We start from the raw sequence: 15,017 nt of genomic DNA, 5'->3' as shown, positions 1-15,017 counted from the left end.
CTAACACAATGTTAAATAAGAGCGGTGGCACTGGGCATCCTTGTCTTGTCTGTGGGTTTTTCATATATACCCTTTATATGTTGAGGAAGTTTCCTTCTATTCCTATCTTTTGAAGTGTTTTTTTTTTATCAAGAAAGGATGCTGTATTTTGTCAAATCCTTTTTCTGCATCTATAGAGATGATCAAATGCCTTTTTTCTTCCCATCTGTTAATGTGGTGTATTACATTGATTGACTTTCTTATGTTGAACCATCCTTGCATACCAGGGAAGAAACCCACTTGGTCATGGTGTATAATTTGTCTGATGTGTTGTTGAATATGATTAGCAAATATTTTGTTGAGGATTTTAGCATCCAGGTTCATTAGCGATTAGTCTGTAGTTTTCCTCTCTTGTGGCGTCTTTATGTAGCTTTGGTATTAGGGTGAATTGGCATTTTAGTGTTCCTTCCACTTCTGTTTTTTGGAAGAGGTTAAGGGGATTGGTGTGTGTTCTTTCTGGAATGATTGGTAGAATTTGCCTGTGAATCCCTCTGGTCCTGGGCTCTTCTTAGTTGGGAAGTTTTTGATGAATAATTCAACTTCATTACTTGTGATTGGTCAATCACTTTCTTCTTTTGTCAGTGTAGGCTGTTTGTGTGTTCCTAGAAATTTGTCCATTTCATCTAAATTATCCATCTTGTTGGAATACAGTTTTTCAAAGTATCCTCCTACGAAACTTTTTATTTCTGTGGTCAGTGGTAATATCCCACCCTCATTTTTTGTTTTATGTATTTGCATCTTCTCTCTCTTTTTCTTTGTTAGTCTAACTAAGGGTTTGTCACTTTTATTAATCTTCTCAAAGAACCAGGTTTCAGTTTTATAAATTTTTTCTAGTTTTTTGCCTCCATAATTTCATTCAGTTCTGCCCTAATCTTTTTTATTTCTTTCTTTCTGCTTGCTTTGAGAGTAGTTTGTTGTTCTTTTTCTAGTTCCTGCAGATGTGCAGTTAGGTCTTTGATTTTAGCTTTTCTTTTTTTTTCAGATTTATTTTATTTATTATTCTCTCCCCTCCCCGCCCCCTGTTGTTTGCACTCGCTGCCTGCACTCTGTGTCTGTTCATTGTGTGCTTATCTTTTTTTTCTCTTTAGGCGGCAGTGGGTCTGGGACCCAGGACCCACCATGTGGGGTGGAGGTGCCCAATGGCTTGAGCCACCTCCACTCCCTGCTTGTTGTGTCTGTCATACGTGTTTTTCTTGTTGTGTCTCTGTTGAGTCATCTTATTGCTTCAATTCACCGCACTAGCCCATCGCATCAGCTGTCTTGCTCATCTTCTTTTGGAGGTACCAGAAACCAAACCCATGACCTCTCCCCCTGCCCCCCCCGCCCCGGTGTAGTAGGCAGTCACCCAACTGCTTGAGCCAGATCTTCCCATTTTTTTCTTTTTTTTAATATAGGAATGTATGACTGTAAATTCCACTGTCAGCACTGCTGTTGCTGCAGCCTGTAGGTTTTGTTTTATTTTTTTAAGATTTTTTATTTATTTTTCTCCCCTCCTCCCCCGTTGTCTGCTCTCTCTGTCCATTCACTATGTGTTCTTCTGTGTCCACTTACATTCTTGTCAGCGGCACCAGGAATCTGTGTCTCTTTTTGTTGCATCATCTTGCTGTGTCATCTCTCCATGTGTGCAGTGCCACTCCTGGGCAGGCTCTGCTTTTTTCGCATGGGGCAGTTCTCTATGTGAGGCGGACTCCTTGCACGTAGGGCTACCCTATGCGGGGACACTCCTGCGTGGCACGGCACTCCTTGCACGCATCAGCACTGCGCATGGGCCAGCTCACCACACAGGTCAGGAGGCCCTGGGTTTGAACCCTGGACCTCCCATATGATAGATTGAGGCAAATCCACTTCCCCATATTTTGTTTTTATTTCTCTTTTTATCTTCTTCATTTCTACATTCTCCTCCAACCATCTCTCTCCTGTTTTTTTCCTTTCAACCTGCAGAACTCCCTTTAGTATTTCTTGAAGGACAGATTTCTTATTGACAAACTCTCTGAATTTCTGTGTATCTGTGATTATTTTGAACTCTCCCTCAGCTTTGCTGGATACAGAAGTCTTGGCTTACAGTTTTTTCTTTTAGCACCTTAATTTGGCTGTCTTCTCACCTCCACGGTTTCAGATGAGAAATCAGCATTTAATCTTATCAAACTTCCCTTGTATGTGACAGATCTCTTTTCTCTTGCTGCTTTCAGTATTCTCTCTTTGTCTTGAGCATTTGACAATTTGACAAGTATATATCTTGGGGTAGGCCTGTTAGGATTTTTACTCTTTGGGGTGCACTGGGCTTCCTGGACATGTACATCCATTTCCCTCAAAAGAGTTGGGAAGTTTTCAGCCATTATTTCCTCCAATACGCCTTCTGCCCCCTTTCCCTTCTCTTTTCCCTCCAGGATGCCTTTTATGTGTATGTTTGTGTGTTTCGTATTGTCATTCAATTCCCTGAGGCCCTGCTGTATTTTTTCTATCTTTTTATCTATCTGTTCTGTCTGATTTCAGCTGTAGTGTCTTCAGTGTCACTAATTCTTTCCTCTGCCTGTTCAAATCTGCTGTTACGTGCTTCCAGCGTATTTTTGATTTCTTGCATTATGCCATTCATCACCACCAGCTTTGTTATCTCTTTATGTATGTTTATGATGTCTTCAGTATGTTCCCCCCAGTGTCTTCTTAATATTCTTTATCTTTCCTTCATTTCATTGAGGTGATTTGGGATATTTGTTTGGAAATCCTTGATTAGTTCCACATTCTGCATTTCCTCCATTTTTTTGGTTGGGTCATTTGACTGGGCCATGTCTTCTTGTTTCTTAGCATGGCTTGTAATTTTTTGTTGGTGTCTAGGCATCTGTTTATCTTGATGGGTTTATTCAAATGGTTAGCTTTTGTTTCTACTCTAGGTTTTTATGTTGTTGTTTTTTTATGGTAAAATTCCTTTTTGACACTTGGCTCCTCTTACTCTATATCCTTATAGTTGTCTGCATTCCCTTGAAAAAATATTAAGATCATAGAAAAGGAAAGAGAAGAGGATTAAGGGAATAATAGTAATAATTTTTTTTAAAAGATAGTAAATGAACCATAAAAGACCCAGGAAAATAAATACGTAATAAGAGTGAAAAATAAAAAATACAAAAGAATAAGAATAAAAAATGAAACTAGAAAAAAAATAGAATAAAATAAAAGATGAGAAAGTTAAGAAGAGAAGAAAAAAAAAGGCTAACCAAGAAAGGGAGGAATGAAAGGAAAGCAATGGAAGAGGGAAAAATGACAGAAAGAAAAAAGAAATAACAAAAAACTAGGGAGAGGAAGCAGATGTGGCTCAAGCAGTTGGGCACTCACCTACCTTATGGGAGGTCCCAGGTTCAGTTTCTGGTGCCTCATAAAGAAGATGAGCAAGACATTGAGCAGACTGGCCTGGCGAGCTGATGCAACAAGATGACGCAACAAAGAGACACAAGGAGGAAGACATAATGAGAGGATATCAAGCAGGTAGTGGAGGTAGATCAAGTGATTAGGCGCCTCCCTCCCACATGGGAGGTCCTGGGTTCGGTTCCCAGTGCCTCCTAAAAAGAAAATAAACACACAACAGACAGACACAGCAGACAAGTGCAAATGGTGACAGTTAAAAGATAAAATAAATCCTAAAAAAAAAAAACAAAAAAAAACCAAAAACACCACCTAAAAACTAAGGAGAAAAAATAAGGAAAAGGAGACAGAAAAAAAACAAAAAACAAAAACCCAGGAAAAACAAGCTTCCCTCTTAAGCCCCTAGGAACTGTCTCAGGCTGCCGGTGCTCATTAAGTAACTACCCTACAGCCTGCCCTCCACAAGTAAGGTACCTCATTTCAGCGAATAAAATAAAGAAGTTTTTAAAATAATAAAAAATAACAGATTGGAAAACCTACGACAAAAAAATCAGTCTGTAAGTTCCTGCATAAGATGCTGGCTGTGTGCCTGGCAACCCAGGGGACCACTCTTGGAGCTCCTCTCTCAGGAGATACTGGCAATGGAACCAGGGACCTGACGTGTGTGAGGCGAGCATTTCCACACCGAGCTACACCCACCTCACAGGTTAGGGAGGCTTCTGAAAGCTTATGTTGTCTCCCTGCCCCCTTTCCCTCCAGCAAGTTGGGCCTCTAACAGTCGGCTGTTGTCTCTCCAGGCTTCCTTCTCTCCGCAGGCTGGTTAAGCACCTGTCTTTGCCTACTCCTGTTGGCCTAGTTCCTCTCTCTCCCAGCCTCCCTGATCAGATTCCCCCTCCCCCTCCCTGGCTGGGGTCTTTTAAAAAAACCACAAAGATTTATTTATTTATTTCTCCCCACTCTCTCCATTGTCTGCTCTGTAGGTCCACTCACTGTGTGTTCTTCTGTTTCTGCTTGTATTCTCATTAGGCAGCTCCAGGAACTGATCCTGGGACCTTCCAGGGTGGGAGAGAACGCCACCTCAGTTCCCTGATCTGCCGTGTCTCTTACTGTCTCTCCTGTGTCTCTTTTTGTTGTGTCATCTTGCTGCGCCAACTCTCCACGTGGCCCAGCACTCCTGCACAGGGCAGTACTCTGCATAGGCCAGCTCTCTGCATGGGCCGGCTCGCCACACGGGCCAGCTCGCCTTCACCAGGAGGTCCTGGGCATCAAACCCTTGACCTCCTATGTGGTAGACGGGAGCCCAATTGCTTGAGCCACATCCGCTTCCCATGGCTGGGGTCTCTTTTGAGATTGAAAGAGGACCCAGCTGGCCAAACTCACTGAAGAGAAGCCCCTCTTCACCCTCCTCCAGACCCCTCTTCCTCACAGGGAGGAGAACATTCTTTCCCACTCAGTTGGCTGCAGTGAGCCAGGGGTTTTACCCAAGGTCGTTTCCCTCCAGGGTGGGGTATGTGTGCCAGTCCCAGCCACAAGGGCAAGAAACTCAGGGTTTTTGTTTGGCCTCTTTGTCTCCCTGTCCCTCTCCCTGCTGGATGGTGCACAGCACTCTCTAGTTCTGCAGACCCTCCGAGCAGCTTGCTTGGAGAGCCTTTTGCCCTTCCTCAGTTGTTTTTGTGAAAGAGTTGAGCTATCCCTACCTACTTCGATGCCATCTTCCCAGAAGTTATGAGTCTATACTTTTTAATCTTTATACTATCTATCTTTAAAGATCCATGTTTTTTGGTGGTGGTGTTTTATTTTATTTTTCTGCCAGGGAAGCCTGGAATTGCTCATCGAGATTTGAAGTCAAAGAACATCCTGGTGAAGAAAAACGGCATGTGTGCCATCGCAGACCTCGGCCTGGCTGTCCGCCACGACGCGGTCACCGACACCATTGACATCGCCCCGAATCAGAGGGTGGGGACCAAACGGTAGGCAGACTCTGGACCTCTGCCCTGGCTCAGCAGCTGTACCAGGCAACCCATGTGTGTCCTTTCCCACATATGCATGAGAAGGAGGGACAGAAAAGGGAGGTGTGGGCCTTGCTCTCAGATAGCTTAAAGTCAAGTTAATAAAAATAACTTAAAAAACACAAATAAAAAAAATCAAGGTAAACACCCCACCCCACCCATGCTAGAAAGCTACACAGGATGCATCTAACCCACACGAGTGCCAAGAGCATAGCTCTCTAGGACTGTCACTTGGTCGGGGTGGCGTATTAAAATCGGAGGAACCAGAGTGAGGTGAGACAGCTAATACTTAAGGGAAGAAGAACATCTGGAACAGAGTTTGGAAGGGGAGTAGGTGTCAGGCTTACCTGGGAGAAGAGAGGAAGTAGTGTAGTCCTGAGGGGGAGCTTGTGCGGAGGCCCCTGGGGGGGCAGCGAGCTTGTTCTGTGGGGAGTTATGAGGTAGGAAGCTTCCCTGCCTCCTGCGGCTCTTCCGTCTGCCACGCTGGAGAAAAGTGAATCTGGGATGGAGTTTAGGAGCATCTAAGAGCGGACAAAGGGCTTTGTTTCCCTGCAGAACCTAAGTGAATTTCACTAAATTGCATTTCCCTTCCATTTTATCTGAACTATTGCAGCTACCCAGTCCCCCAGAGTGTAGGGCCAGAGATGCCCCCCTGATTTGCCTTACTGGGGGGCTGGGGGGTGGCTCTAGATGTGTAACTAAGGGTGACTTTGACAACTGTCTATAATTAATTTGCAGTTATCTGCAATCAGGTTAGAAATTGAAAGACGTTCAGGATGAAATTCAGGCTCAGCCTATCACTGTGGCTGCATTTGACCAAATAGAAGACCTCAGTAGCAACCAGGCCCTCAGTGCTGCTGCTGCCGCGTGCCCCATGGTACATGTCCCTCTGCCAAGAAAGTAAAACTTGTTTAAAATTAATAAATCTTGATGGTTAAAAAGAAAATAGAGACACAAGTAAGAATAGCCTAGTATCGCCAACTCTGCTGAAGTGTTCAGGTTTGAATCCAAAACACCTGGGAGTCTGCAGAGACGAGACCCCCTCACTGCCTCCTCCCCCAGGCCCTTCTCAGGGCGAAGCCCTGCAGCTGAGCTTAGCGAGCACTCTTCCATCAGTGCCTGAATTGCAAGAGAGAAATCGTCAACACACACATATTTTTGTACATGACCATGTTTCCTTTGCTCTTGCAGATACATGGCCCCTGAAGTACTCGATGAAACCATTAACATGAAACACTTTGACTCCTTTAAGTGTGCTGATATCTATGCGCTGGGGCTTGTGTACTGGGAGATTGCGCGAAGATGCAATTCTGGAGGTACCGCTCCTCTTTGCCTTCTCTTGCCCCCATCTCCCAGTTCCAGGATGTAGGATCACCTGTGGGTACTGGTATTTTACTGCCTCCTTTCTTTTTTATGACTCGCCGCAATGCCTTGTGCCAGAGCCCAAGGCACACTTACGGTTCTCATCAAAGACGTGGAAGTGTGGAAGCAGCTGTGCCAAGAATGTGTATTCCTTGATCAACTTGTTGAGTGGTTCCCAAAGAGTAGTATTTTACATTGTGGTAGCAGTTCTGGAGGCTCGTTTTGCCTCTCCCCCCGCAACCCACTGATTTTTTGTTTTTTCTTTTGAGGTACCAGGGGCTAGGGATTGAACCCGGGACCTCGTATGTGGGAAGCTGGTGCTCAACCACTGAGCCACGTTGGCTCCCCTGAGTTGGTTGGTTGGTTTTGCTTGTTTTTTTTTCTTTTCCTAGGAGGCACTGGGAACCCCCATGTGGGAAGCAGGCACTCAACCACTTGAGCCACATCTGCTCTCCAACCCATTATTTTTTATTGGCCCATGGAGGTGGGGTGTGCCTGGGTGTATAAAGCATGAGATAAGATGTAAAGATCTCCTTCACACCTTTAACTGTGAATAAGTTAGCTTTTTGTTTCTTATGACATCTGGAAAATGGGGCTAAGTATATAATAATAAAAAATAACATTAAGCATTTGGTATGTATGAACTCACTTAATCTTTACTATAAACCTATGAAACAGGTACTACTGTTATGACCATTTGGCAGATGAAGAAAAGGTCACAAAGAGGCTAGGTAATTTGTCCAAGGTCACACAGCTAGTAAAGATTCAAACCCCAGCAGTGTGAGGGCAGAGCTTAGGCTCTTTACTACCCTTTAGATAATTACCAAGTCAAACTCTGTTTAAAATTGGGTCCCATTAGCTTAGAACAGCAGGGCTTTTCCTAGAAAAGGTATAAGAACATTTCACTGGATTTTTAAAATTAACTTGTTATGATGGAACTATTTCAGTTTGTTACTAGAAGATAAGGACTTAAAAAGGCACATTATTTTTTTTAATGATCATTTATTTCTTATTACCCAATAGCCAGTCAGTGTTGAGATTTCCCAGGGAGTTGACTCTAATATTTTTTAAAGTTTGTTCAAATCAGGGTCCAGATAAGGTAAGGGTTCATCCATTGCCGTTGATTGATAACATCCTCTGGAGTCTCTTATAGTCTATAGGTTTCCCTTCCATTTGTTTTCCTTCTGCAGTTTGTTGTGGTTTTTTTTAAAGATTTATTTTTTATGTATTTCTCTCACCCTCTCCCGTTGTCTGCTCTCTGTGTCCATTCACTTTGTGTTCTTCTGTGTCCACTTGCATTGTCAGTGGCATCGGGAATCTGTGTCTCTTTTTTGTTGCGTCATCTTGCTGCGTCAGCTCTCCATGTGTGTGGTACCATTCCTGGGCAGGTTGCACTTTTTTCACACTGGGCGACTCTCCTTACGGGGCGCGCTCCTTGCGTGTGGTGCTCCCCCATGCGGGGGACACCCCTGTATGGCACGGCACTCCTTGTGCACATCAGCACTGCATGTGGGCCAGCTCGCTACACAGGTCAGGAAGCCCAGGTTTTGAACCCTGGACCTCCCAGCTGAAAGGCAGACGGTCTATCAGTTGAGCCAAATCTGTTTCCCTGCAGTTTGTTTATTAGAGACTCCCTGTCATTTGTCCTATAAAGTTTCCTAACCTAAATTTTGTTGATTGCCTCCCCCATTAAGTTAATGTGTTCTTCTGTTCTGGTGTAGATCGGGGGATAAAATCATACTTGATTTTTTTGACAAAAGTCCATTATAGGTGTTATTTTTGTACTTCACAACTCACACGATGTCTGGTTATCTCTCTTTTGATGATATCAGCAGCCATCAGTGATCATTGTCAAATCCAAATTCATTAGAGGTTGAAAATGACAGTATTCTGATTTTATAAATCTTTTTTAAAAAGAAACCTCGCCTAATTATTTGGTTACCAAGATAAATAGTTTGAAAAGGAGTAGCAGGACAAATACTTGATTCTTTCCATTTATTTACCTATTTACCATTTCTCAAAATAGTGAATTTGTTCCCTAGCATCCTCCACAGGTGACTGAGGGTTTTTTGTTTTGTTTTATTTTAAGGATCATTATGAACCTCTGTTTCTAAAAGATATTTGTTTCTAGTTTATTGCTGCTTAAATGTTCTCATCTGTGGCCAGTTGGAAGCTTTTCAAGTTAGCACCTGAGTCCTTTTGTCCTGACCCCCGTAGTCTTTGATAGTTTGCTTGCTTTTGGGTATGAAAATGTGGTTCCTGGCTAATCTTGTGTATTTCTTGTCCTATTCCTGGACTTGGCCAGCTTCTCCAAGGAGCCCTGTTTCAATTTACTGGGAAATGATATTTATAGGTGATAGTGTTGATGTGGTTCATTGGCTTTTGAGTAATCTCTTCCTTCTGTTGATAACTCAGGTAGATGTTTTCTTTTCTCCCAGGAGTCCATGAAGAATATCAGCTGCCGTATTATGACCTAGTGCCCTCTGACCCTTCCATTGAGGAAATGCGAAAGGTCGTATGTGACCAGAAGCTGCGTCCCAACATCCCCAACTGGTGGCAGAGTTACGAGGTAAAAAGCTTCCCTGCTCCCAGGGCTTTTCCATCTGCCTGGTCTCCCACCACCCAGCCCGTAGGGGTCCCCCGAGTGCCCCGAGGCCTGTGCTGCTGCGTCTTGAGGCCTCTGGGGCCATAGTACCCTGTCCTGGAGTTAGCCTGGTAAAAGAAAAAGGCTTCCACCCCAGGACGCAGATGAGGGAGGTTGTCCACAAGAGACTGGAGATAAAACTGACCCGGGAGCTATTAGATCTAACCACAAAAATAGCTGCAGTGCCCCGGGGTGAGCCGAGTTCTGTGGGAGAGTTAATTAGAGCCATCCACACAAAGAAGCCCTTAGGCGGGGTGGAGAATGAGGGGCAGGACTTGGGGGAGAACCTGTCTGCCAGGGCAGTGCCCTTTCTAAAAACTCAGAGCAAGGAAGGGGGTGACATGCGTGAAGGGGTTAGGATGGAGAGTTTAATTACAGAGGGACGGCAGATGAAGTGGGGAGGGGACATTGATGGAAAGAATTGAAATGACAGGTTTATCACGGATCCTGATACACGTGGAGTTCTGGGGTGGGGGAGCTTTACCACCTTCTGAAGACGGGTTTGCCTCGCTCAGTGCACATGGGCCTCCTTTTCACTCGGTGCCTGGCTTTTACAGAGTATACCCACTAGAGGGCGCTTTGCCCTTTAAGAACAGTACTCAGTGCAGGTTTTCGTTGACGCCTTCCCGTTGCATAATAGGGCAGCGGTTTTCAAAGTGTCCCTGGGAACTCTCAGGGTCGGGTTTCTGTTTCATGAGGGCGAGACTGAGAGAGCTGTGGGCTGTCCTCGTCGCCCTTAAGTCAGTACTATTCTGCAGTTTTATATGTTGGGACTCCATGTAGGAAAGTGGTTCCACTGCTAAAAATAATTTTGAAAGCCACTGGCCGAGGGCAGCCGCTGGTCAGGTGGAGCCCCTGCTCGCCAGGGGCCATGGCTGGGTGGCCTGCCCGCTGCAGTCTGCTGTGTCTGGGAAACGACAGTGTAGCTTTTAAGGGGCTACTCTCCTCTTCCTCCTTCACCACCCCCATCTCAAAATAGGAACCATGGCATTGCAGACGCCTTTCTCTTTAAGCATAATTAGTAAGCAGTCATTCTCACCAAGAAATGATTTTGAGATCTCTCGCTGTTTGGCGGCATTTCTTCCAAGATTCTACAGATTATGGGGGTGGCTGGCTGTACTCGGTTCGAGGAGGGTCCCCACTGTCCAGGCTGCAGCTTTTCTGTCTCATCCAAACCACCTGCCGCTTAAGGCCGGCAGAGCCAGGGCAGGAGGAGAGCTTACACAGCTTCGCCCTGGAGGTGGTGGGGAGGCGAGCGGCAGGCTCTGGACTTGGGAGGGGGCGGCAGGGACAGAAGCAAGAGCCCCGAGATGAGAAGGGCTTGCGCCAGGCACGGTCAGGCTGACGCCGCCTGGGTCTCTTGCGCAGGCCTTGCGGGTGATGGGGAAGATGATGCGGGAGTGCTGGTACGCCAACGGCGCAGCCCGCCTGACCGCACTGCGCATCAAGAAGACCCTCTCCCAGCTCAGCGTGCAGGAGGATGTGAAGATCTAACCTGCGCTTCCCCCGCGCGCAGCCCTGGGCAGCGAGAGCGACACGCAGAGCTGCGTGCTGAGCGCACGACGGAGGCCTACCTCTCGTTTCTGCCCAGCCCTCTGCGGCCAGGACCCCTGGCCTGCAAGAGGGACGGAGCCCAGGAGCCTTCCTCCCTCCCCTGTCGGGTTTGAGACGCAGACAACTTTTCTTTTTACCTCCTAACGGCGTGGAGACTCTCAGAGCGAATCGCGTAGAGAACTCAATGCCACAACTTGAACCGGCTGTAATGGGAAGTCCTGCAAGACCCGGGGCCCCTGGCACGCGGCCGGGAGTGGTGCAGGGGGTGGCCGAGGAGGGGCCAGAGGGGCCGTGCTGAGCAGCACTAAGGGTCCCCGTCGGGGGCCAGCACGGCGCCCCAAGGCCGCCCCTCCCGTGGCAGCTCTGGCCGAGTGCTTCCTCCCCCTCACGGACATCTGCAGGGATTGCCAGTGGAGGCCGCATCTGCTGCCTGTCTGTCCAGCTGTGTGTGCATGTGCCGAGGCGCGTCCCCTGTTGTGCCGGGTCCACGGCACGCCCTCCACATGTGTGTCGTGTGTGTGTGTGTCTGTCAGTGTGCACTTACCTACTTGGGCTTTCTGTGCATGTGCAGGCCGGGGTGTGGTCGTGCGTCTCCCGTGCTGGTGCCTCTGTGTGCAGTAGTGAGCAGCATCTCGTTTCCCTGTGCCCCTTTCTGGAGGCCTCTCCCACCCCGTCCCCTTTCCCCAAAGCCCCCCATGCCACGGTGGTGCTCCCTTCCTGGAAGGCTGCTCTGCCCACCCCCGTGTCAACACAGCTCTCCTCCATTTCAGACTGTGGAACCAAAGCCGACCCAGTTGTCCGTGGCAGGAGAGGCTTTTGGGTCAAAACATTAGGGAATAGGGTGGGAAGGGCAGGGAAAGAATCTTGGTGGGAGTCTTGGGTGTTGTGGTCAGCAGCAACCGTGGGAAACGAGCCAGCCCAAGGACACCGTCGCCAGCAACTTCAAGGAAGGGCCGAGGAATTTCAAGTCCAGCTCTTGGGACTCTGACTGGAATGTCACACCTGTCTTTCATGTCCCAGACTCTGGAAACAGCAGTGTATTTTCTAGATGGTGGTGGGTTTGCCGGGGGCGGGGGGGGGGGGGTTGTTGGGGGGCCAAGGAGTGGGGAGGGAGTCTGGGGTGGGGGGAGTCATCTGCATGAGTCTCACTTTACTGGATTATCTGATCAGGGTGGAGGGAAGTTGGGAGATTTGCATTCACTTCAAGGGCCCTACTGGGGAATAGCCTGAGCCGGACATGTTATTTAATCTGAATATAGTATTTAATGAAGTCTAGGAGCACGGCTGTGGGTGGTGATTTGGTCAGCATATCTTAGGTATATAATAACTCTGAAGCCATAACTTTTAACTGGAGTGCTTTGGGTTTATTTTATTTTATTTTGTTTTATTTTATTATTCTATTTTATTGGGAGGGTCTGCATTTTAACTTTTTTTTTTAACGTTTTTGTAAAAGGAAAACCATCTTTATGTGATGATTACCTCTCAATCTGTTTGTTTTTAAAGAAATCCCTATAAAATAACCACAAAAAAATTCTCCAGTCAAAGGCACACAGCTCAATCACACTGGAAGCGTTCGCCCTTGTACCTGAGCCTGTCCCCGCACAGCGCTGACATCTCCTCTTTGCCCTGGGGTTAGTCTCTCTCGCACTCTGTTCCTCCCGCTTCCCCAGGTCTGCAGGTGGTGCTTGGTCCCGGGCGTAGCCTTTGGTGCACTGTCCAGCTGGTTCTGCCTTCTCCTCCAGGCATTTATTCAGCAAATGTTTACTGAGTGCCTGCTGGGTGCCAGGCAGCGTGCTAAGCCCTGGGACTACAACTGTGAACAGGACAGGCTTGAGTCCTACTCCTGGAGCCCCGAAAAAGGAGCTGATTCAAAGAAGCCGGCTCCTGCTTTGAGACCAGAAAATGTCATAGTTGGTTCTGAGCACCTTTTGAACCCGGAATTACAGCTCTTCTGTGAGACCACCGAGGAGAGAGGATGCCCACCACAAATGAGCTGAGGTTCAGAGCCCCAGGTGAGACCCCAAATCACTGCATTCATTCTGAGCCCCCTTCCTGCCCCCAAGGGAGGCACGTGACGTAAGCGACCTCAAAGCATCCCTGCCTTTTCAGCCCAGCGACTCTCTGCCAAAGCCTGTGGAGGAGGGAAGAGCCCTCCCCCTGCTGACCTCGGTCTCCCCAACGCTCCTGGCGTTTCTATTTATTTTCCTGATGTACTGCTTCTTCCGTTGCATTAAAGGAGATCGTCCCGTAATCCTTTAGGCCAATTTACTGGCCACTGACTCAATTCCCTTGAACACTAATTGTGTCATTAGGGGGACCTTTCCCCACCCCTGCTGGCCCTCCACCCGTCTGCCCTGCAGCAGGACCTTGGCGGGTTACAGGTGATGGAATTTAGACTCCTCAGCCCCAGTCACAGCTAGCCTCTGGGACCCGCCGGCCCCCGCCGACCCAGCACCTCCCAGCCACTAGCGCTCCCCAGAGCCCGTGCTCACCAGACCCGCAGGCCAGCTCCTCCACCTCTGGGGGAGACGGAGCAGTTGTGGGGGTTCCCCCCTCCCCCTTAACACCAAGCAAGAGTTGGGGAGAAACTAACTGGTCCTTGGGTCCCTGAGGCGACCTGTGATCCACAGGGCTGCCTGCACCTCCAGATTTCTGGATTCACAGACCAAGTGCAAGCCCGTTCTTACATCGCCACTAGGGCCCCCGAACGGCATCCTCGGTACTTCTGTTTGTTTTTGTACATTTTATTAGAAAGGACTGTAAAATAGCCACTTAGACACTTTACCTCTTCAGTATGCAAATGTAAATAAATTGTAATATAGGAAATCTTTTGTTTTAATATAAGAATGAGCCTGTCCGATTTCTGCTGTACATTATTAAAAGTTTTATTCACAGAAGAGCTGTTCTGGTGCCATCTGTCTTACATATATGGAGTGACCACCTAGCTTTTGTCAGGGAAGTTGGGAATGGGGCAGATGGTTCTAAGGTATTTCTACCCCCAACTTGCCAGGGTCTAATGTACCAGTTGTAACACGTCACCTCCCGAAATGGTCCCGAGCTGAGCGTCTTTTATGGACCTTCCTGAGACTGTTCTTTGTATTGCACAGAGGGAGGGCCTGGCACATAAGAGGGAACAGAAGACAGACTCCAGATGCGCTTTTTGTTGTGTCTTTTAGCATTTTTCTCTACAAAAGAAGGGACACCAACTAGTCTTGGATAGCCTAGAAGCTCTCCCAGTTTTGCTTTCTCTCTCCTAAATTGGAGTCTACATGTGAATTTGGGGATGCGTAGGTGACTTTGAGGTGGGAGTCTTCACTGGGTACTTGCATCAGGTGTGGGTGGGCGTGTCTTCTATCTCTAGGCTTAAAGGACCCAAAATTGAGATGGGACCCTAACAGTCAGCTGGGTCACCATCCATCAAGCACTCGACTCCCCTGTGGCAGGCACCTTAACCTGTGGAAGTTTGCTTTAAGGTTGGCATGTATCACAGTGACCCTCATCTCCTGGCCATAACCCTGTCTGCAGGGATGGCAGCAGAAGCCCAAGTACCTTGCTGATGGGGCAAGACTTTTTGGCCACAGCATTCTTTGAGCCCCTTCTCCATTGGAAGGAAAGGTGATTTGTAGTGAACCCCAACCCAGTTCAAATGAAGAGCCCTTACAGTTAAGAGTTCACAAACCAACCTGAGTAGTCAGTCGTCTTGCCAGGCATGGACCTAAAATTCCTCTAGGATGTGGATTGCAGGTTCCACTTAACCAGTTTGAAAATCAGGATGGCAACCATTCTGGTGCCTCGAAGGCTAATGACAGTTTTTCACCTTTGTCAGTCCTGTGGCACAGGGGACCTGAACTCATTTGAATGGTGTAGCCCTCGGGATTTTTTTTTGTTTCAGCCATCTCAAATTTCTGTCCCCCCAGACCAGGGTGTCTTCAGATATTTACAGTCCAGAGAACATGCCTGTTAAACACAAAATCAGGAGTAGAGTTCACAGAGACTGAGTCAGGCACATCGGGGGACACAGTGAGGAAGAGGGGGGCAAGAAGGCTGCAGTTCAA

At 47.4% G+C, this 15,017-nt stretch overlaps 1 protein-coding gene across 2 annotated transcripts in view; it reads left to right on the top strand.

Annotated features, from left to right (window-relative positions):
* The window catches only part of ACVR1B (activin A receptor type 1B), a 53,862-nt gene extending 40,003 nt beyond the window's left edge, over positions 1-13,859 (top strand). Inside the window, exons 6-9 of one of the 2 annotated variants that reach the window (XM_058308195.2) lie at positions 5,207-5,363; positions 6,594-6,718; positions 9,203-9,333; positions 10,777-13,859. In XM_058308195.2, the coding sequence (XP_058164178.1) occupies positions 5,207-5,363; positions 6,594-6,718; positions 9,203-9,333; positions 10,777-10,902 (539 nt within the window). In that variant the 3' untranslated portion in view covers positions 10,903-13,859. The remainder of the gene's footprint in view (positions 1-5,206; positions 5,364-6,593; positions 6,719-9,202; positions 9,334-10,776) is intronic. The other variant, XM_058308194.2, reaches the window with a different exon arrangement.
* Positions 13,860-15,017: the final 1,158 nt, after the last annotated feature.

This window comes from Dasypus novemcinctus, chromosome 12 (assembly GCF_030445035.2).
Source record: "Dasypus novemcinctus isolate mDasNov1 chromosome 12, mDasNov1.1.hap2, whole genome shotgun sequence".
Taxonomy (NCBI): domain Eukaryota; kingdom Metazoa; phylum Chordata; class Mammalia; order Cingulata; family Dasypodidae; genus Dasypus; species Dasypus novemcinctus.
The sequence above is the reverse complement of the archived record's forward strand: the minus strand, read 5'-3'. Positions and strand labels throughout refer to the sequence as shown.